The sequence below is a fragment of the Setaria viridis genome, chromosome 3 (genome assembly GCF_005286985.2).
Source record: "Setaria viridis chromosome 3, Setaria_viridis_v4.0, whole genome shotgun sequence".
NCBI classification, from domain to species: domain Eukaryota; kingdom Viridiplantae; phylum Streptophyta; class Magnoliopsida; order Poales; family Poaceae; genus Setaria; species Setaria viridis.
In genome coordinates this window covers 21885794-21908314 of record NC_048265.2, presented here as the reverse complement: position 1 = coordinate 21908314, position 22521 = coordinate 21885794, and the positions used below count along the sequence as shown (strand labels likewise).

Below are 22521 nucleotides of genomic sequence, written 5' to 3'. Positions count from 1 at the left end.
TAGTTTGACTTGGGAACAAATTTGTGAAGTAGTTCTTGAAACAAGTGGCAATCTGATCATGTGTTGTTAAAGGGTTTCCCAACTCATCAGTAAGAAATAGAATTCTGTTTCTTCTTGCTCTCTTGATGATTGCTTGCTGAAAGAATTTGGTATTTCTATCTCCATCAGTTACCCAAAACTTTTTGTATCTTTGTTTATGAAATTCTGCCTCTTTGTCCAAAATCACCTGATGTTGCTGTACAAGATCCTTTTTCTAGAGAGTGGTTCTGAACAGTTGGATGAAGACTTTGAAGTTTGAGGATGTTTTCTTCGATAGCTTGCAGTTGAAGTTTAAGACTGGGATTCTTTTTTCTCCACTTTTGCAAATCAGCAGACACCTTGTTTTAAGGTGAAAAGGACGGGCTGAAGATTTTTGCCGGATTGTAGCTACTGCTTTCTGAAAATCTTCTTCCATTAACCACCAATTCTCAAACTGAAAAGTTTCTTAGGTTTGTTTGTAGAAGCAAGAGGCATTGCTAGTATTGGAGCATGGTCACTCTTAATCATAGGAAGACGAAAAACTGCAGTTGAAGGAAAAACTGCACACCATTCTACATTACCTAAACATCTATCCAGTCGCTCAAAAGTAGGATTAGCATTGAAATGTTTATTAGACCAATTATAAGCAGGACCATTATAACCCAAATCCATAAAACCACAATCTTTAACAAGATGACAGAAATTAGACATATGAGCAACATTAATAGGTCTAAGACCTAGCTTTTCATTAGGATGCATTACATTGTTAAGATCCCCCATACAGAAAGCAGGAATATTAGGATATTTTACAATAAAAGCATGATGTCCTGCCAGATAGACTGAGTTTTTCTGTGATAGGGATCACCACAAACACGAGCAGGATAAACTTCGTAGCAGTTGGCTTATATTCACAACTAGCTAAGATAACATTTGAACTAGATTGTTCTACTTGCAAGGGCACATCTTCTTTCCAAAGCAGCCAAAGGCCTCCTGCAAGGCATTCAACTGGAACAATATGAACAAGAGTAGTTTTTCTAGTTTTTTTTCCCTAGTTTCTGAAATAAAAATTACCTGGGCTTTAGTAGACACAATCAAACGGGAGAGATGTTGCATCTTAGGGCTGCAGAGGCTCCCTCCTGTTCCTCTGTAGTTCCAGGACAACAGACTCATGGCGCCCGTGGCACCTTGCAGGCTGCAGGACCTTCCTCTCTAATACTAGGAGGATCACCTTGAAGTTGAAGCTGGAGACATGGACGCTTTTTGAGGTTCTGGAGTCAGCAGCGGTGGAGGCAACAGAGAGCTCCCGCCGCCGCCTCCTGCTCTTAGAAGATTGCGGATCCGAGGCATCCGGGATCCTTCGATCCGGGCATCTTCCTAGAAGGTGCGAGTTGAAGTGCCAGGCCGGGAACCAAGCGGAGCCTCCAAATCCATGAGCATAACCAGCACCAAGAGCCGGATGGAGGTCAAGGACTCAAGGTGGCTGCAGCAAGAAGGAACGAGAGGGAAGATGCAGGAGAGGCCATGGGAGGGCGTCCGAAGCAGGTATCAGGTATGGACATGATTGTAAGAGGTGCCGCATGGGAGCAGCCTATTGACGGTGCGACTGCTAGCTGCAGAATGGGTGGGTAGCGCGCCGGAGCAGCAGCAGAACTGTAGAAGACGGCTTGGCGGCATGCTGGAGGCGACACGGCGTGGCCGCGGTGGGAAAGATGTGCCGTGATGTGTCCTGGCCTGAACATGAGATAATAATGCTAACGATGGCTCTATTTCTCCATTAGTTCCCCTCCGTCAAACAACATAAGAATTTCTAGATATTTAGTGCTGATTTTCAATGCCAAGGTTTTATACAAAAACACATCAAAACTGGAATAGCTCCTGCATGTAATTTTCGATTTAAAACAGGCAATCACTTTCACAGGACCAAAACTAGTTTTGAGACTACTTTACATTTTGCAACTAGGTAAATAAGAAAATCTGTATATCTACAACGAACCAAGAGAAGAACCGAAGGAAGAGATGCCTTAGGAAAAGCAAGACTTCAGCTGCTGCCACATCAGAGAGATACAGTGAACTGAGGCGCCTCAAGGTCAAGTTCCTGCTTCATGACACAGCTCATGAACCAGTCACTACTGAATGTTTTGATGCCACGTTTTGCTGCAACCAACGCAAGTTCTGTCTCCTCTTCACACACCAAAAAGATTGTCTGGGACGGCTCATCTAACTCGCTCAGCTTTTTTATGATCTGTCAAACGTGTAGACATGAATTTTGTTCAAGAAGAAACATAGACATGAATAACTGTAATTCTGAAAGATAGTCTGAAATGAAGGAGTAATCTGTAATCATGTTTCTTTCTATAAAATTAAGCTAGTAAGCATGCCTCATGCAGGATTTCGGGATTAAACCCCAAATTCATCTCAAGTTAATACATTTATTTTATTTATGGATAGTCTTTATGTTCAAAAATCATTTCAAAACCATTCTCCTGCCATAAAAAATATGCATGCCTATAAGTTTTGTTTTTGAACTACTATTATCATTAGCTCTTTAAGTATGCGATAGCATAAATTCAAGCCACATATTAGGAGTTGCATTGAGCAAGGTCTGCCCTTCCAAGGTGATTACTTCAAGTTCGTAAGTTATCTGGGATCTGGATAAATTCTTGAATCTTGTTTCGTGCTTCTCTTAAAAAGCTTATGCATATAAGATGCTGGAATGGAACATTATAAATGAGGTTACCTTGCCCCCAGTAGATTTAATAATGGATGAGAGAACATCAAAAGAGGGCTGAATGTACTTTGACAGACAGAAAGTGTAGCCAGAAAATAAGGAGTTGGGCCTTTCTTTAGCTCTCATAACTGCATCCCTCAGTACAGACTTGTATTGCATCCTAAATTCTTCATCTTCCAGAACATATTGTGCTTCTCCTGCAAAATAGAAGAAAGGTGGAACAGAAGATAAGGACTCCATTGTATTCTGTAGTCCATTTTAGGTAGTGTTCTTTTACCAAAAATAACAAGGATATAGTAACATAGTTCATTCTAACAGAAGCCCCAGGGGCTAAAGAAGACCACAAACTGCACCATTGATATTTTCTCTTCAATATACAGACGTTCACAATAATATTTATATAATCATCTTAATGTCAACTTTCAACTCACCTACAAACTGCCCTTGTCTGAAGCTTTCTTTTAGCCAGTTTGGGGAAACTATCCAAGCACTGCAAGGAGCACATGAAATTTTAAATTAGTTAAATAACAATAAAATCAGGAAAAAAAAGTATGTAGGTGTTAAAACACCATATCCAACTTTGGATCTCAGTCAAGAATAAGATACCATATTTTATTACAGGTTAAACAAGCTGGAGTGTCATTTGGTTGATCAAGGATAAGGAGGCGTACCCAGAGGACAAAGCAATACAGAAGTTCATAGTCCTGCGAACTTTTCCAGTAACAATATGTGTGCATGCATGTCCTTCGCAAGTAACAAACCCACCAAGCGTTTCAACTACCTGCACCATAATGGTTGGCTTATTATATTTCAGAGGCAGCAAAAAGGCAAAGCATTGCACTGTTGAAAAAAGAGAAAAAAAGGGCATGCAAGATTTGCGTGATCACAAAAAAAATTAATGAAACAAGTTTGATAAAACTTATTGCCATGTAAAAACTCCGCAACTTCCTGTGAGTTTAAATCTCATCTCATGACATATTTGTATGTATGCCTGTCATGAGTATGCAGTTTTCTGTTTGAGAAGAAAGTGCAATTTACTTCATTGTCTGAATGACCATATCTTCAAGATCCGTGTTTGAAGCTTTCCTGAACCTAAGGCATGCTGGTTATTTTTTCTCAAACGTTAATGTGACATGAACTTATCATATATAATTATATATTACCTTTGTAAGGCGTGCCTTCTTTTGTTCATCTGCAATATTCATGAGCATGATTGTAGGGTTACCATTAGAATGGACAACAGCCTTCTCCTCTCCAGACATTTTGTTCTCAAAATGAACTCCCAGGCTAGGAGCACGATTCTCTTTTGGAATTAGAGGCACTGAATTTCCAGGGGAACTGCAGAAGTAATTGTCATGTGCATCACTTTGATTCATGTCTTGGCCATTGCCACCATCATTGCTACACCTTATTCTTTTTGACTTTAGTGATGATGAAGACATTTCATATATACGTTTCTTTGGCTCTTGCTCAGATAATGAAATTTCACCGCAATCAATGTGAACTCCAGTTCTTGCTACATTTGCAGTCTTTCTGACTTTACGGTGTTTAAATGTCTGGAGGACCATATTGTCATCTGTATCATCAGGAGAAATGCCTGCATGAAGAACCTTATAAAACAATAGAAAACATAACAATTTGAATTTGTTTTGAATGCTACGAAGTTTATACAGTGTTAAGTTGGCATTTGTACCAAAGCCAATCATCTATAAAGCTATATATATGTCTATTTTCATTGGATAATGATGATAGTTTAGAAGATTATTGACTAAAATTCAACTTCACTCTCACAATATCAGTAATTAACTTAAAAATAAATTTGAAGTGTGCACAATAAAAAAGATTCGTTCAAGCATATATATCACATCAATGGGTTGCTTTAAAGAGAACATATTAACAGAGGACAAATATCTGAGCTCAGTGCTCTACAAATCTGTCTTAGCGTAATGATGCATATAATGTAGATAATTCTCTGTTTTTCTATACTCATTTGGATTAATTGTGGTTACAGATAAATTTAGAACAAAGCAAAATAGAAAAACAATGTCCCTGACACAAAATTTATGAGTGTATACTTTATAAGAAGTTTATAGGATGTAGCTTGCACCAGAGATCAGACTTAAATTTGACATGACACAGGCTCCAGAAAAGGCATATTTGAGATTTGAAAACCTAAAATGTTGCATGATTAAGTAATGTAGACTTACTATCTGGCACTACAGTGTGGAGTGGAGATGTCTGGGGTTTCTCCCATGCTTGTAGGATCGGCAATTCCTTCTTGAGGTGTGCAACCATAAGTGTTGATCCTCCAGGAAAGCATAATGCTCTCTTTATATCAGCCCTTACTGGAATCTTTCGAATCTTACCTCTAGTATCCACTTCTCCAATAGATACAAAACCCTGCAGTGTATTCAAGGTATAAAGCAAAATCACATAAGCACAACATACTATTAGTTCTTGATCAAGTACATAAGTACTCAAGAAATCATGATAGAACCTAAGAACATTTTTTTTATTTTTTGATGATCGGGAAGGAGAATAAATTTTTACATTAGTTCTAGACTTGCAGAATATACACACTAACATAACAAGTCTAGCATTTGTTTCCATCACATAGCCATGTCACCCTACTAGGATACACTGTCTGAAATATAGTATCAATTATCAAACTTAACACTTATGAATTGGTATTGCATGCTGGCTTCATTTCTTCTTCTTTAAACCTAGGAGATTAACAAATGATCACAAGACTAACACAAGTGTTGAATTGCTAAGTAACAACATATGCACCAAAAACGAAAAAAATGGCTTATCAAATATGCTCTTTACTTGCCTGTTTTAGCCAAAATCCCTCAGAGACCTTATCCGCCCAGCAGAATATGGTTGTGATACCAACATTTTGAAGCCTCTGGGATAGTTCCTTATATAAGAGGTGGCCAATACCCTGAATTGTACATGAAAACAACCGGGGTCAGCCATGAAATGCTTCGAATAGAGTTCATAGGCAACTCCAAGCATTCGTTTAAAGAGTATGTGTCTAAGATTAAGTATTGAAATATTCAAGCAAAATTGTTCTCCTTAGCATCTAATTTTAATCATGCAAAGCACAGTAGGTTTACTGAAATGAAAGTAAAATTCAGGTGTGCACAAGGCAAGCAGTTTCCATTACTGGTCCCACAAAAACATGCATATCTGCTACAAATTTTAAACCCAGAGGAAACAAGATGTGAAAATCTCATACTGTTGGAGTGACTTTGTCAGTGTTACAGCTCCTAATAAGAAACATGATTATGGGTAACAGTCAAGAAAGCCCTAGAGGTAATTGAACTTTACTAAAGAATCCAAATAAATTTAATGAAACTTTGCAAAAGGGTGCATACCGCACGTTGATGAGATGATCTCACAACTGCCAGAGGTATTTCAGCATATTGAGTGTCAGCTGGCACAATCTGATATGACACAGCAGCTACGACCTGAATGAAGGAGTAGCTGTCCTCAGTGAAACCCATCATAATAGTTTGAGTGGAAGCAACTCAAGCCGGAAGAATATTTCATTTCTCTTTCATACTATCCAACGTACACTTTGCTTTTAAGGAGAATGATAGATACCACTAGTATGTGGAAACTAGTGATCTTATAACAAGTTTCCAACAAAAGCACATCACAATTGAAAATATGTGGCACGCTAATTTTTTACTCAATAGTTCTTCAAAGTTATTAACAGAAAGTTAGGTTGTCAACACTCAATAATTAACAGTGCACATTAGGTATAAATGTTTGCACAACAGAGAGTGTACTAAAGTAATTGGAAAGTGGCATAAAGTAGTATAATTAAGACATACTTTAATGAAAAAGGAAATAAATTGTGCAATCAAATTTCAAAATTTAATGCATTGTCAGGATCAATTCATTGGTAGACTCCAGTGATGTTTTCAAGTTGCCAATTAGTCCATAATTAGCCATCTAGCAATACATGGGTAGTGACTGGACAGAATGAATCAATTATGGGACCTAGTAGACCCCAACCCGAGTGACTAATTGTCAACTAGTGCAACTAATCACGGCCCCTGTTGAGGCGACATGGTGTTGCCTGTCAATCTCAAGCATGGAAGCTCACTAGGAAGTAGTAGAACTAAATGTTCGATTAAAATTTAAAAACAAGTAATTAACCAACTCATCTCCTCTTAATCTCATGCGGTACAAGTACAAGATGTATATGTTCTTAAATTATGTCATGCTGTAGACTATATGAGTCTAGTTGGGACAAGTTGGTTGACTAGGTGACCAAGTGGACAAGTCCGTCCTAATCCTCTAGCAACTTGACTCGATTAAGACTTAATAACCTAGGAGCACATGAACTCTCCACTTGATTTGAAGCATTTTAATTTATTGTCTTTTGGTTTAATTTTTGGTAAATTTATGTTTAGTGAGATATCAGAATCTTTGTGCAATTATCTAATAATAGCAAATGAGTTATCAGACAAAACAGCCCAGAGAGTAGTGTTTACACACCATGCGGTCAAATGGAAAAATACACTGGTAAAATTGTAAAGATGTTTACCTCTTCATGCTGTGCAGCCTGGGTAGACATCAGAATTAGAGTCTTGTACTTCCTGAGTAACAGGAACATAAATCAGGACATTAACTCTTTATTATACCATAATCAAAATATGATAGTGCTGTCAAGGAAAAAACTCAAGTGAAAATAATTTTATCAGTACCATTAGTCATACTAAGTAACATCCCAAGATTATGGATGAAGTTAAGATAAAGAAAGAAAAGGAAGTCTGTACCCATTAGTTGTGCATTTTTCAAGAAACCCTGAGTTTCTCCCAGTGTCAGCAGCATAGTCCATAGAAGGAAGTTCTTGTTTATAAATCGTCAATACTTCCTGCAAATATCAAAAGAACAATGCACATGAACTAATACGATATTGGCACATATATCATGTGTAAGTGTAACAAGTGCTCATGGTCATAATTTCTTGCAACTTTCCCTTTTTCTGAATGCTGTCTAACCAAGCATTCCACCATCTTAAGAAATGTAAAATTCTGACGAGGCACAACATTTTTCCTAACTCATGATGCCACACGGAATGGTTAAAGCTTAAAACAAATGTTCCAAACTTGATTACCTGAAGCAGTGACTTGATTTGGCTATCTGCATCACTTGGATTGAGGAGGATGAATTGAGAACCCTCGCCTACACATAGGATACAAAATTGCATGACAGGGATGAATAGAATCACAACTGAATCCAAACGAAAAATGGTTGTAGACATTGCAATTCACTCACCAACGCCATTCGAAGCACTCTTCTGATCCCCATGAACTGCACAACCGCCATCACACACCCAAAAAAATGAAGTGTCAGTACATGAATCAATCATTTCGATTAAACTTCGAGACCGAATAAAGGGCGTGCTCCACATCCTCGGAGGAGCGCAGTAGCGTACCAGAGACGACAACCTTGGCGCCCCCCCTAGGCCCGGAGACGGTGAGCGCCTGCTCCGTGCTCTCGCACCGCAATCCGCCCCCGTGGATCTCCACCTTGCAGTTCCCTGCCCCAAAACAAACACGAAGTCCTTAGTAAACGCCATCAATCGTGGGGATCAGATCGGCGGCAGGGCTTCGCTTACCAATCGAGAAGGCGGGAGCTGGCTCCGGTTCGGCCTTCGTCTTCCGCGGCCTCCCCATCTGATCCGAGAAGAGACTTCCTGCGCTGTTCGCTGCTGGGGAAGGATCTGGCTCTGGGGAATCGGGAGGAGCTCGAACGCGGGGTTGATTGGATTGGATTGATGGGATCGTGGTGGGTTGGATTGGATTTCTCGCGTTCTTCGTGGGAAGCGAAATGTGGGGGCGGGTGGAATTTGGAGTTTCGGGCGGAAATTTTTTGGAAAGGCGGGAAGAGGGGAAATGCTACGGGCGCACGCGCGCAGGGTGGCTTTTATGATGGTTCCCGAAGTCACCGGAAGGTCCGGAATGCATTCCACGTTTTGGGCCGACATGCTAACCTACTGTTGAGACCCAGTTTGGGCTAAGCCCGCGTCCATCTGACACCTACTTCTTGGGCTGTTTGGCCCAGATTATTTCTATTAGCTCACAGCACATCGGCATTTTTTTTTTCTCGTGGCATCTCGCTATCGCGCCATCCCTCTCAGGTCCCCCGGTCCTCCTTCCTCTCTCGAGAACCACCAGTAGATCAGCATGTTAAACGCGAGAAGTTCGAACCGCTTAATTTTTAAAGAAAATTCGTGTGAATTCGCATGTTGCAAACTTCTTTTTATTTTTGAAATGAAATGTTGCGATTATGGCTGAGGCGAAACATGTGTCAGCTCTTCTGACGCGCTGCTGATGGGTGCACTGTATAAAATGTAATTATTATTATTTCAATTGTCTTTTCTTTGCTTTTTTAATCCTCTGTAATTATTCAGTTTGGAACTTCTTTTTAATATAATCAACAGTTCTTCTGTCTACTTCGTTAAAAAAAAATATTGCAAACTATAGGTTCCGGATTTAAGCGAAACTGAACCATAAGCCAAACGGCACTCCATCGATCGGTTATCGGTGTGCAAATGCCTACATATGCAACGATGACAAGCAGCATGAGCGCTCAAACGGTCAAACCCCGGCGCACAACACTTCAGCAGCAATCTCGGTCGGAGTTTGCCCGTCAGGATTGAACTGAACTGAAGAAACTAGCTGCAAGGTCTCATACATGAGAGGGAGACGGTCGCCACACGGCTGCCTAGGGGCACTTGGGTCCTCCCCGCTTGGTCTTCCAGTTGTCGTAGCAGGGGCAGGAGGCCTTGTTGCCGTAGGTGCCCGCCGGCACGCACAGGCACGCCGCGCAGCACTTGCGGCAGAAGAAGAGGCACGGCTTCCGGTACGCCGTCGCCGAGCACCGCGCCGCGCACCGACCGCCGCACTCTGTCGCAATGCAACACACAGCAGCACCTTCATTTTCCCCTTAATTCATCGGCAACTAATGCGTGAACCATTCGTATCGATCAGAGGTTATTGCGTTTTTCAGTACGGACCTTGGGGCTGGAGGCTGCCGGGGGTGACGCCGTACTGCAAAAAATCGATGAACACGAAGGTGAATCAAGGCCGAATTCTTCGGTTGAGGAGTATGCACTGTACTACTTGGTTTACACTCACCGTCGGGAAGGTGGTGGGCTGGGCTGGTGGAGGAGAAGCAGAGGAGTTCGTCGCGGGGGAGGCGGCAGGCGCCGGAGCTGGCCCCGGCGACGGCACGTAATAATAAGCGGCAGCCTGGAATAGAAAGAGATCGGACCTCGACGGCAGATGCCAATGTGCTCGATTACCAATGCGAGAGGGAGAGAGTGACAGACCTGGCCTCCTTCCGAGAGGAGCGCGGCCACCGCTGCCACGCAGCAGAGCAGCCGCAAACCTCTGCTCTTCATGGCTGCTCTCTCACACTTCCAAGTCTGATGAACCTTTACCACCTCCAAGAGATGGAATGGAACATGAGTGCAGGTGAACCTCCAGCTGCTCTACCACTTCCAACTCAATCTACAATGCCATGTACAATGTAGTGGCTCCCTTGCCCCTCCCTCCAGACCCTGTTCGCCTTGTGAGGGAACAACGCAGACGCAGCACACCGCACACGGATAGAGGGAATTCCTGTTACATCAGCCATTCAGCCGCATGACATTGAACCAGAGGTAGCGAAGGGCCGAGCAATAATAGTTGGATCCGGACAACGGTTGCAGTTTTGGTAGCTTCTGGCGCGTGGCCGCGCCGCGCCGGCCATGCAGGCCAGGCGGCCGGCCATGGCGCTTGGAGCGTGGCGGCCGGCAGGTGAGAGCAGCGGCTGTTGTTAGGCGAGCCCGTGTGTGGCTGGCCACCTGGCGTAGGCCCCCACCCATTGGAGTGGAGTGCGCCAAGCCGGGGAAAAGCGTCGCTAGCTGCTGCCCATGTGAGGGCCGTCAGCCGGGATAACATCCATGCCGTTCTCGCGCGCGCGTGCTCGCAAAGTCGCGGGGGCTCGCTCGCCCGATCACATGCGCGGCAGAGAGGCGGGCAGTAGTGGCGGAGCTTGAGGTATTAATCAATCGGCAGGCAATGGAGTTGGGGCTCGGGAGTCGGGTCGTTTCGTTGGATTTGCCTGACGGGCCGTGACTATTGTAGTACTGCGCTAGGAGTCCAAAATCTTCAGCTGCCGTAGGGTCATCGGCGCGTCTGTAGGCTGCGTCGGACACCTGTGCGTAGATTGTGTACATTTCGCTCGGAGAAAAGGTATGCGTATACTATAATTGACAAATAGAAGGGAAAAAACGCAACCTACAACCGCTGTCCTGGATCCCGCTGTTCCCTCAACTGTCTGATGCGTGTGCTCTGAATGTCGCCGAGGAAATGCTCCAGCTTTTGCAGTAGCCAGTAGGGAACTTAGGATACTTGCAGCCGTCACATTTTTCATGCACTTTTTTTTAGAAAAAGGATAAAATTCCAGCACGGCCATTGTTGATGTCAATGGCATGTTTGGAAAATGGTAGTGGTAAAATATTCGAGACTACATGTTTGGAAAATGCAGTCGTCACATTTTTCATGCATGAACTGGGTAAACTGAAATCTGCTCCACAGGGCTATCGGCGAGGGCGTACTACCTCCAAAAAGAAGTAGCCAATTTCAAAACCAAAATCGGTAATCTACCGCTTCGCACACAGCTTATCTTGCCAACCCCTTTCCTGCTGTGTACGCTTATCCTACAATCCATCCAGCACCACGAATTTGCGCAACAGACACAGAAAAAAAAAATGGATCTAGAGATTACTACTGACGACTTCCATGCACCGTGTGCACAAGTTTGGCCGCAAAAGGTGTTCCAGCACCTGCAAATGGGGTCACAAATCCACAACCACCAATTGGTAGCCGGTTTATTCCAACATGATCAACACAGAGAAAGAACAGACTTCCTATCCATTGGCAGGTGCAGCCAGAAAAACTTCAGGCCATGCACCCACTTGGGCAAGCTACAGCAAATCGGTTCCGTGCCTCATACAGGTTTTGGATACAAAAGTGCGTTGGAACGGGAAAGAAGAAATGCTCTTATTTTGCTTGGGGATGTGAGGCGATGAAGTCGACCGCTGTCTTGATGGAGTCAATCTTCTCCGCCTCATTGTCAGGGATCTCGAAGCCGAATTCTTCCTCAAACGCCATCACAACCTCGACAGTGTCCAAGCTGTCAAGTCCAAGGTCCTTCTGGAAATGGGCGGTAGGTGTCACCTGCAAGATTTGATGGAGAAGGTTCGTCAACATCTACAATACTGCAGATTCCTATCCTCGTAACATTCTCTATACCAAAGCACTGCAAGTTTAGTATCAAGTTCCCAAAGTATACATTCATGCCAAGTTTAGGTAGCCAAAAAAGGGGAAATGGATCAAAGCAAGCATCTAACATAGAGCTGAAATGTGAATAAAATCAGCAGTGCATGACAATAATTTAACAGATTAAATCTTTGTTGCTAACATCCTAGTTGCAACTAAGAACACATTAAGCATGAAACTGGGAGCTGTTACACTCACTTCAAACCTATGAGCCATGAAAGGAATGTCTATTTTCATTTATAACTTTGGTGCTTATATCATGAAACAACGTGCACTACAATTTGAACAAAAGCACAACAGTCAACTCCTATCAACAAGAATTCAATACAATGTGTGTGTGTGTGTGGGGGGGGGGGGGGGGGGGGGGAGAGAGGGGGAATCATTGATAACCTCCTATAGATATTTAGGTGGAAAATACTGACATTACACAATTTGGTGATTTCAGGTATCAAACACATCCAAGCACTACAAAAAATAACTAATAAGAAACTGGCTCAATTTCCCATATGACAGACAATGCCTCAAGCATCCATCTAAGCATAGATTTTGTCATTTCAGTCACCACTTGACGTCTTCGCAATCATGAGGTTAGGTTTAGCAATAATTTTCTCAGCTCCTCAATTCTACAAAAGAAACAGGGCAGCAAAGACTGCAGAAGCTACTGTAAATTCAGAACTGCAGAAGCTACTGTAAATTCAGAACTGCAGAATCTACCATGATTTTGAAAACAGAGCCAAGGAAACACTGCCCTGGCACAAGGTAACACACTTCTCGACAACTCAGGGGGCAAGTATGATATTATGGATCTATTAACCCACATGGATAATTAGACTCGTGCACATCCAGTGACTAGTGTCCACTGAGTGCCATACTAATCAATACTAATAAAGGAACTTCGAAATTTCTGAATCAAACATATATAACTACCAGATCGAATAGTCAACAGTAAAGAAGCCGTGGAGTCCATTCTGTATAAGGTCTCCATCTCCAATCTGAGAACTGCTAAGAAGATCACTCGGTTTCTCAACTAATGCTTCACAACCTCTTACACATTTACACCTAGCTCTTCATGAAGCGCCTAATTCACTCGACAAAACCAAGCCAACATCCGGCGATGCGCGCTCAAAACCCTAAACCCTCCAGCACAGATCCGGATCCACGAACTTAGCAAAACGTACGGGCGGCCGCACAAGCGTCCGCCGCGAGGGGATAGATCGCGCTCACCTTTGCGGGTTCAACCTTCTGGAAGTTCTTGACGACGGAGACGACGCGGTCGGCGACCTCGCCCTTGTCCAGGAACGACCCCTTCGTTTCCTCCGTAGTTGACGACAACAGCCTCCGGGCCGCGACGGGGACGGTTCCCGCCGCTACCGCCGCCGCTGCGGTGCGCGCCACCGGGACGCGGAGGTGGGTCAAGAGGGCTCTCCTCGCCGCCGCCATCGCCATTGTTTTCCTCTCTCGATTCGGGGTCAGGCGGGCGAGTGGGGGAGAAAGGGCAACGTGGAGCTGGAGGATCTCGTGCTTGTCCGGGCTGCGGGACTGCTAAAACCCGTGATTTGTCGGCCCATTAGAATGATCTGCAGCCCAGTTCAAATAGTCCAGACTAAAAAAATACCAATAGATGGAAATTTGGGCTATTAGATGGAAATTCCTAAAAAACAAATAGATGAAATAACATCATGGGCTGAATGTAACATGATGTTTTTTCTTGGGAGAATTAAAAGGAACCAAAAAGTCGAGAAATTTATGTCTTCCTCAGATTTTTTTCATATAAAACTTCTCGTGTTTGAGATCTGTAATATGGTAAATGGATGACTAAAATAAGGTGGAGGGACCAGTACATGGTACCTCATCTTGGTAAAATGTTAAATTATCCTATCTTGAATATTGAGCAAGAGTTCATTAGTTATTGAATCAATTATAAGAAATGTTGAAACATGTATCGGAGAAACATAGGCGAGGTGGGGAAGCAAAGCATGCATACTGATACCCAAAAAACATTAAATTAGCCTATCTAAAATGTTAACGCATAATTTTAAAATTGTTGAACTAAATGTAAGAAGAATACTGAAGGACGTTCACGGTGGAAGGGTGTTGGGCTGCAATAGTTAAGCTAGTGAGCTTTAAAGCTTAACACTTACCAACTACCAAAAACCATATAGGAGCCTCTGAAAATTTCCTCTCCATAATTCTAAGCACGAACCAAACATGGGAGTCGATATATACTCGCCCGGCCAAATAATTAGTCATTGAATTGACTTGACATAGCACATCTAGTTCATCTCGTCTCCTGCACGATGGTGAAAATGCCACAACCAAATCCTTTGCACAAAGGTGTGCCAACATGTTGGCGGGGTAGCTACAAGATCAAACAAAATGGCCCCTTAGAGTTCAACTCACATGCAAATTCAACTCCGACCTCTAATCGCCGTGCCCATTAAAAGTAGGAGTTGATAGAGGGCATGTTAGACCTTGTCCCTTGTTTGATTTGTGATGGAAATTGCATAGTGAAATTGCAATATATGTTATAAGAAAGGGCCAAGATGTAATGATTGGAGTTAAACTCCTAAATTCCCATTTTCCATCACACTAAAACTCCTACTCTTACGAAACAAACAAGAGATTTTAAAACTCTTACATCTAATCTGTTTTGATGTTCTTTATCAATGGCAACATCGATGATACTTATAATTTTGGATAGAGTTTGAGGAAACAGATATGTTCCGATAAGGACATGATATGTCTGGAATATGGCTTCCAACAGCAAAACGAAAAATGACCAACAACCAAACTGACCTCATCAGTCTATTCTACAAAGACAACATTGCCACAAGCTAGAAAGTGATTAGCAACTTAGACTCACAGAACATGCAAAGTGGGTGACCGTTGCAGTGATGCACCTATAACGGGTTATTGCCAAAATGCATATCAACCTACAACTGCACAAACATAGGTTGATCTCTGATCCACACCCTACACGGAAGCAGACCCATCACGATCCCCCTATTGGTGCACGCAGTTTAAGGGCACGAACACAGGTGGAATATGTCTAGCTATCAAGAAGGGTCAGCATACTAGATCTAATCACCATGATTACATAAAGCATGCTATTTAGTCTAATCCGGAACTAGACTAGGAACAAGCATACCCATGATAGATAGAAAGCATAAAAGGAGGCATTGAGTCACTAACAGATCGGATGTCATGAAGAACATTGCTCACATAATAGATGTATTTAGATCATCACCTCCGAGTACATACTATCGATGATCCACTACTGCTCCTAAACTCTGCCATGGCACAACTGTGCAGGGAGGCCATGGTGGTTAGGGTTTGGCCTAAGTCATCTCCTAGATAACTTCGAAGACTTGCAGCGGCCCTCAGCTCCTGGTGAATGCCCTAGGTTTCGTCAAGTTCTAGTGGATGGATGCGCTTGCTGATAGAGAATGGGGATATTTATAGTCCAGAGGTATTGTGGGGTGAAGGGCATATCGATCGGGGCTGAAAACGGGCTAGGCCAATCAACCTGGACCCCCATAGGCCGATTGGCCTGCCCTCTGTAGGCCTCCAATGCTTGAGTGCTTCATACGAAAGTTGTAGATCTTTTCGAGGCATGTAATTTTCTCAGTAAATTCACCCCAATTGGAGTTCGGATGAGGAATATATCATCCGTGCAAGTTCAGCTGCTCCTGCAAACCTGCAGTCCAATGTTCCTGATTTTGTCTATCAATATCCAAAGTCTGAGCCCAAATCCAATCTTGTACAAAAACCCTTCATTTATGTTGTGTTTCCTGTGATTTGGTAATATGGTTCAAAACACAACACATATGGGAATATGGGGTTATTTTAAGTACCAAGTGGCGGGTTACTATAAGATTTAGTCCAAAAATACCACTTAAATAGCACTAAAAAGGTGGCAATAATGAGCACTAACATATTTCCTGACATATTTCAATAAAAATCAAACCTAAATTTCTTGCACAAAATGAATAGGCTAATACAAAAAATGACAAAACCTAAAGAATAATCGACCTGGCAATAAACAAATAAAAAATTAATTAAAAACTAAACTAAAATTATTGTGGCCATCATTGATATTTTTTTTGCAAATATATATGATATCCCCAGAAAACTTGTTGTGGACATCAAGATGATTAATTTGATATTATTATTTGGCAAATAATTTGGTGTGCTATCACTATGCACTAAGATTGATTTTAAAGAATTTGATATGATTTTTTATGATTGCACATATCATTCAAAGTGCTCGCTATATGCACATCTTTGTTATAAGTTTAAAACTATTATTTACTATGTTTTATATGAATATGAAGATCTTGTATACTTTTTTTTGAAAGAAACAACAAGGAAAACCCCCACTATGGTATATATATTAAAAGGAGAAAACAAAATAAACGTTGTACAGAGCCCAAGAAGGGCAACAATAGCACAAGAGTGCCCCCACCGAAGAGAAAACTGAAAAGAAAAGAAAAAACTATACATTAACTATATAGACTTTACCCAATATAAAAAGGCTTGTTTGTTGCTATCCTTTAGTCTATGTGCTTGTAGTATTGCTTCTTCCACAAACTGAGATGTCCAGGCTCGAAGAGAGGGCCTTCTTCCTTCAAAAATAAGGTTATTCCTTTGCATCCAGATTCCCCATGCAGCACTGATAAAAGTTTCCATGAAGAAGGAGTTGTTGTTTTGCCCTGCATCTTTCATCATATTATAGAAACATAAATTAAAATTTCATAGCACTCCAATCTTTTCCCAACAAGCTCTGCTAAAGGGGCATGTGAAGAAGAGATGCAGAGCAGTTTCTTCCATATTTTCCCTACAGAGCACATAGTTGAAGTTTCCATTTTCAATTTGAAAGTTTCTCCTTCTCAACAAATTTCTTGTGTTGAGTCCATCCATTAGAAGAAGCCATGAAAAAACCTTCATCTTATTGCTACACTTAGAGTTCCGGATCCACTGGAATGGTGGAGGAATTTTGATGTTTTTGTAGGGCAAGTTGTAGAACTGCTTGGATGAGTACCTGTCTGTTCCCCAAATGTAGTGCCATTTGTCCTTTTCATTCTCTTGAATTTGTATATTTTGAATCAGGTTTTGAAGTTCCTGATATTCTTGAAATGCTTCACTGGACAAAGGAATGTGAAACTGATCTTCAATTGTATCATTTTGGAGGAATTTAGCCACCGAGATGTCTTGGTTATTAGCAAAGGAGAAGAGCCGAGGGAAGGCTTCATCTAGATGATTATTTTTTCATACATCTTTCCAGAATAGTACATTTGTACCATCTCCAGCTGTGCAAGTTGCAATGCCTCTGAACATGTCATAGAGTCTCATAATGTTCTTCCACCAAAATGAACCCTTCTCTGTAGAAACATGTGGGATTTCTCCATTAGGGTAGTATGTGTTCCATATTAATCTTACCTAGGGGATGTTCTTCTTGTTGTAAAATTTGTCTAGATGTTTGAGAAGCAAAGCACAGTTCTGACTTCTAAGATTGATTACTCCTAATCCACCTTTATCTTTAGGTTTTACTTTCTTCCAAGCAACTAATGGTTTACTTCTTGCATTTATATCAGATCCTCACCAAATGCAATGCCTTCTTGCTCTATCCATGTTGTCTATAGCGCCAAGAGGGATCTTGATTGTGCACATTGAGTAGGTGAGGAGAGAGGTTAGAGAAGTGTTGACTAATTCAATTTTCCCAGCATAGTTCAGAAATTTTGATGTTGCAGTGATTCTTCTCTCCATTGTATTAACCAATGGCGACATGTCTTCAATCTTTAGCTTGATTGTATCTAATGGCAGACCTAGATAGGTGAAAGGTAATGATCCAAGCTGACATCCAGAAACTCCAGCCAACATAATTGCTTTCTCTATGGTGAGGTTTAGAGGAACTAAGTAGGATTTTGCATGATTGACTTTTAGCCTTGTAGATTGAGAAAATCCTTCCAGAATCCCTTTAAGACAGTGAAGCTATGTTTGACATGCTTTAATTATCAAGATTGTGTCATCAGCGTACTGAATTATTGGAAAATCACAAGAGGCATTATTTGGAATTGGCAAGGAGAAGAGGCCTGACTATGAGCTTTATTCACCACGCATTACAGAAGGTCAGCAACTATGACAAATAACAAAGCTGACAGAGGATCTCCTTGTCTCACACCCCTCTTGCAGTGGAAGTTTTGGCCTTGGACACCATTGAGGAGGATTGAAGAATTTCCAGAGCTCATGATTCTTTTGATCCAATCACATCAGGTTGCTGGGAAACGTATCTGGTCCATCATTCCATATATAGTACTGTGCTCTATTGTGTCAAAAGCCTTTTTGAAATCTAACTTCAGGATTACAATTTCCTTTTTTGATTGCTGGCATTGGTGAATGTACTCAAAGGCCTAGACAAGGCAATCTTGGATGGTTGTATTCTTCATAAAACCATATTAGTTTTCATGAATGAGGGGGATAATAGCAGCCTGTAGCCTATCAGCTAGGATTTTTGTGATGAGTTTGAGTATTGAATTGAGGAGCGAAATGGTCCTATAGTCATTTACTTTTGTTGCATTGTTGCATTTGCGAATTAGTGTGATGAAGCAGGAGTTTATGGCCTCAAGGCTCAGGCTAGATCTTGTATACTTCTGTACTAGATTTGTTTTAAACTCTAGAAATTGATTCTCATTTTTTAAAATTAGATGTATTTTGCATGCATACATGAATAGTTATTGTAATCATTAAGGTCCTTCATGGTATGGACATAATTATGGGTTTATTTGTTCTAACACAATCATGAACAATTTCTATTTTTTTATGTATTAATCTTAATTTGATTTTTTTATAAAAACACACATTTACTGTTCACAACATGTTAGTTCTCAAATGATTGTATAACAGTTTTAATGTTTAGCACGTATATAAGCTTAAAAATAAAATTATTTCTGTTTCTTGTTCATGTGGCGCTCAATTGCTTAGCATCTCTCTTTGGTCTCCCGAAATTCTGCTTGGTTTCCTTTGTAATTTTTTTAAACTATGTGTTGCACATGCGTGGCTACTGGTAATAGGTAATAGCCATATAATTGTTGAAAGCTGCAAATAAATGACTAGGTGCAATGTTGCACATGTGTCATTGTAGGAGGAAGCACCACCTTTAGATTGGGGATGGACCATCGAAATTCAGTGTTATATCTTATCAAAAGAAAGAGTGTTAGGAAACAAAACAAGTTGATGCCTTGCTTAGCAATTTAACATAGGGTAATCTTTCCAGGGGATATGCTCCGCACGCGACCAAACACTTTTTTGGCCAGGACATACTCGTTTTACACTTCATTCTGATTTGAAATTCTATGAATGCTTGTGATAGCACACTTTGGAATTTTCATATCTATTTACATGGTGTTTCATGTTTTGGGAGTAAAAAGTGCGTGTGTGTATAAATAGTAGATACTTTTTACTTTGTATGGATAGCCTATTATACTTTCGTCTTTTATTATGCATGACACCTCTCTAATATACCATCCCCATGTTTTGGCAATAATATATATACCAAGAGCATGACATTGGACAGTTGCTACTTGTCAAGATCTAGTCAATTGTAAACGAGGTCTTACGCAAAGGAATGAATGGATTGTACATCTAATGGCAGAGAGAGAAGGCTGCTAATTGATTTTATTTAAAATAATATTTACACAAGTGAGGAGTTAATTCTAGAATGAATGCACAACAACCATTGAGCAACAATGGAAACATGCTATTGAATATATTTTTGTAAAGTTAATAAAATATAAATGCATTTATTGTTAAGATGAACATGACATGGGTCCACATCAATTGCCAATTCTGTATGTAATGGATCACAATCAAGGTACAAACATAGTGTTGCTAGAGAGCATTGTTCAATATTGGTGGCTTCTCTTTGAGGTTTTGTGTTTTTATGAGAACGTACACTAGACATAAATGCCAACCTGAACATTTCATTAATAGCATATGCATATTTTGGTATAATAGATTTGTGAATAAATAAGGGAAATGAAAGCAGAAACTAGATTATTACAATACAAAATCTGTCCCGCTAGGCCTACATGACCAAAAGTCTTCAGGAGAGGCAGCTCTATGCTGCCAAAGAGTAGGGTCAACAGACATTCTTTGAAGCAAAAGCCTCGGATGGAGATGGACATGTTCAAAGACCAGAGCATTTCATCCTTTCCTAATGTTCCAAAGGATCACAGTCAGACTTGTGGAGCGAAGTCAGCACCAAGGGTTGATTCAATCGACTGGGTAACCAACCTATATCTCTAGCTCAGGTAGCAGCAAGCTCCACTTCCATGACTGAACCTTTTTGATCCGGCCCCCAACTTAACCAGACACATAAGATAGAACTCATATACATGTTCTATACTTTCTTTGAACAAGGACATAAACTGATAGAGTACAAGCCGAGGTCCACACAAACCACACTCAAAACAATCAGAAAAAGAAATAAATCTACGAGCTGTACTACCAAACAAACAATGTGGAAAACTTTTACACCATCTCCGCTCTTAACTAATGAATGCAACACACACGCACATACGTGTACATGAACTTGCTGTATGTGGCGGGCGCTCGGTCTGTAATACTGTGTGCACGCCGCCTGAGGCTTGGTCTGCTCTACTCGCAGCAAAGGTCGCAGAGCCAACAGCAGCACAGGGCGGCAATGCTGCAAAAAACATGAAACCAAACGCATATATAGCAGTCAGTGACCAATTTGCATAAAAGTGAGCATCGAATTTTAACTCTGGTGGACTAGTGCTCTACTGAAGTCACATTGGCAGCTGAATTAAAGCGCAAGCTAATAACTATAGTAAATAGTGACACTTACCATCCATCGATGAAACTAGTCGTCTTTCGTCCCCGCCCTCTGGCTCGTCCGTGCCGCGGCGACGCCGCGCCTTGCTGCTCCGAATCCACCGTCGGGTAGCCTAATGGAGCGGAACCCAAAACCAGGTCAGCCAGCAAACTCATAAAAGAGCAGTTGAAAGTTGAAAGCAGAAAACAAATGACGAAGAACAGGATCAGTGAAGTCCTGAAAGACAATTTTAGCCTAAATTAGGAATGACCATGCATGCAGGCATCACCTAGTGGGGGCTGCAGGTTCTTGTGGTTGACGCCCTCCATTATATTCTTTCACGTTCTGCTTCTACCAACTCAGCTCTCTCCCTGTCTCGTTCTAATCTTCTGAAGATATCTAGCTTATAGCACGGAGATCAATCTCTACACAATTCTCTGATGAGTTACTCGATCGGTTATGTGATGAGAAGACGCGAGATCGCCGAGGCTTATATAGCTAGCCTATCACGCGGACACATGCGCAGATATTCTTTTCGGATTTCTTTAAGCTAGAAAACTTGATGCCGCGTTGCTCGATCGGGTTTGGCTTTTGCCTCTTTGCGCGCGTGGAGCATGCTATCGCCCGACAAGTTGCGTTGCGTATGCTCGCGAGTCGAATCTTTCCTCGTCGCCGGTTGGAAAACTTGGCATGAAATTTAGCAGCCGCCCGGCCGGTTCCGGCGAAAGGTCAGATCGATAAGGCTGTCGGCAGTCGGCACTGGTGCTTAACGCTGTGGCGCTGTTAGCTAAAGTGGTCATCAGGGCGATCCGTCGACATGGTAGTGTGACCAGGCTGTTAGGATAAATAATTTCAACGGCTGCGCCAAAGTAGAATTAGATGCACGCCGCATTTCTTGCCGGTGGTAATTATATTCAGTGCGCGCGTTGGGTGGCGGTCGGGCGTCGGCAGTGAATTCTTTTCCTTGTTTTTGTTGATGGGTGGCCCCAGAAGCCGTGTCTTGTAGGTCCAAGGAATATGTTCTCGTTTTGTATTCACTAGTACACGGGCTAATAATTCTAATAGCTATTGTAGTAGAAAGTTGTTTAAAAATAATCAAAATTGTAACTCGAGACATTTAGAATCACATATTTATTTTTTTGATATTTCTGTATAATGAACATTCCGATAATTATATTAATATTTAGGTGTTTGTTTTAGGTTATTTTTAGTAACAAAGTATGTGGGTAATTTAGACATAAATTTAGTATGGTATCTTAAGTTATTTTTTATAATGACATGCATGAGGTAAAAGTTACTTTAAATTATTTTTATAATAGCAAAGCTCGATAATTTAGATATAAGTTTAGGAGTTTATTTTAGAATATTTTTATAATGATAATGGTAGGTAATTTTTAAAAATATAATGGACCAATGCCTATGATTATTAGAGTCTACATGATTGATACCTGAATGTTTATGATTTTTATGACAATTTATAGGATTTATCTTTTTTTCCTAGCGTGTCTCGCTAATACGGAATCTCCAATTGGAAAAATAAGGGTACATAGCTAACAATCAAAACTGTTACCTTGAAAAGTATAAGTATAATA

General features: G+C 41.3%; 3 protein-coding genes and 1 long non-coding RNA gene across 6 annotated transcripts; all 4 read right to left on the bottom strand.

Annotated features, from left to right (window-relative positions):
• Window positions 1-735: 735 nt before the first annotated feature.
• On the bottom strand, window positions 736-8678 carry LOC117850866 (uncharacterized). 3 transcript variants are annotated; one of them, XM_034732748.2, is made up of 15 exons: window positions 8385-8678; window positions 8202-8306; window positions 8042-8077; window positions 7881-7948; window positions 7540-7637; window positions 7308-7359; window positions 6127-6219; window positions 5580-5690; window positions 4954-5146; window positions 3910-4322; window positions 3418-3527; window positions 3178-3236; window positions 2756-2943; window positions 1090-2260; window positions 736-1023 (listed from the first exon to the last, which is right to left on the bottom strand). In XM_034732748.2, exons 1-14 carry the CDS (start codon window positions 8440-8442, stop codon window positions 2072-2074), a joined length of 1773 nt encoding a protein of 590 aa, XP_034588639.1. In that variant the 5' UTR covers window positions 8443-8678; the 3' UTR covers window positions 736-1023; window positions 1090-2071. The 3 variants fall into 3 exon arrangements, with proteins under 3 accessions (XP_034588639.1, XP_034588637.1, XP_034588638.1); XM_034732746.2 differs by having other exon boundaries at window positions 3910-4343; window positions 8385-8677; XM_034732747.2 differs by having other exon boundaries at window positions 736-1008; window positions 3910-4343; window positions 8385-8677.
• Window positions 8679-9171: 493 nt separating this feature from the next.
• Window positions 9172-10539, bottom strand: LOC117850867 (uncharacterized). Its single transcript, XM_034732749.2, has 4 exons — window positions 10101-10539; window positions 9907-10020; window positions 9786-9819; window positions 9172-9675 (listed from the first exon to the last, which is right to left on the bottom strand). Exons 1-4 carry the CDS (start codon window positions 10170-10172, stop codon window positions 9494-9496), a joined length of 402 nt encoding a protein of 133 aa, XP_034588640.1. The 5' UTR covers window positions 10173-10539; the 3' UTR covers window positions 9172-9493.
• Window positions 10540-11607: 1068 nt separating this feature from the next.
• LOC117847008 (acyl carrier protein 2, mitochondrial) lies at window positions 11608-13620 on the bottom strand. Its single transcript, XM_034728143.2, has 2 exons — window positions 13321-13620; window positions 11608-11994 (listed from the first exon to the last, which is right to left on the bottom strand). Exons 1-2 carry the CDS (start codon window positions 13540-13542, stop codon window positions 11818-11820), a joined length of 399 nt encoding a protein of 132 aa, XP_034584034.1. The 5' UTR covers window positions 13543-13620; the 3' UTR covers window positions 11608-11817.
• Window positions 13621-20470: 6850 nt separating this feature from the next.
• On the bottom strand, window positions 20471-21404 carry LOC117847794 (uncharacterized). The gene is made up of 3 exons (XR_004638715.2): window positions 21219-21404; window positions 20963-21062; window positions 20471-20800 (listed from the first exon to the last, which is right to left on the bottom strand). It is a non-coding gene; the product is annotated as an uncharacterized lncRNA (long non-coding RNA).
• Between the last annotated feature and the right edge of the window lie 1117 nt (window positions 21405-22521).

Excerpts from the sequence above, each read along its gene's own strand:
- LOC117850866 (XM_034732746.2), bottom strand. The coding sequence starts at position 8,442 with ATGGGGAGGCCGCGGAAGACGAAGGCCGAACCGGAGCCAGCTCCCGCC. Across the intron at positions 4,344-4,953 it reads CCACACTGTAGTGCCAGATA|GCATTTCTCCTGATGATACA; the intron begins GTAAGTCTACAT and ends TTCTTCATGCAG. Across the intron at positions 2,944-3,177 it reads CAGACAAGGGCAGTTTGTAG|GAGAAGCACAATATGTTCTG; the intron begins GTGAGTTGAAAG and ends TCTATTTTGCAG.
- LOC117850867 (XM_034732749.2), bottom strand. The coding sequence starts at position 10,172 with ATGAAGAGCAGAGGTTTGCGGCTGCTCTGCTGCGTGGCAGCGGTGGCC. Across the intron at positions 10,021-10,100 it reads TCCTCTCGGAAGGAGGCCAG|GCTGCCGCTTATTATTACGT; the intron begins GTCTGTCACTCT and ends TTTCTATTCCAG. Across the intron at positions 9,676-9,785 it reads CGGCAGCCTCCAGCCCCAAG|AGTGCGGCGGTCGGTGCGCG; the intron begins GTCCGTACTGAA and ends GCATTGCGACAG.
- LOC117847008 (XM_034728143.2), bottom strand. The coding sequence starts at position 13,542 with ATGGCGATGGCGGCGGCGAGGAGAGCCCTCTTGACCCACCTCCGCGTC. Across the intron at positions 11,995-13,320 it reads AGAAGGTTGAACCCGCAAAG|GTGACACCTACCGCCCATTT; the intron begins GTGAGCGCGATC and ends CAAATCTTGCAG.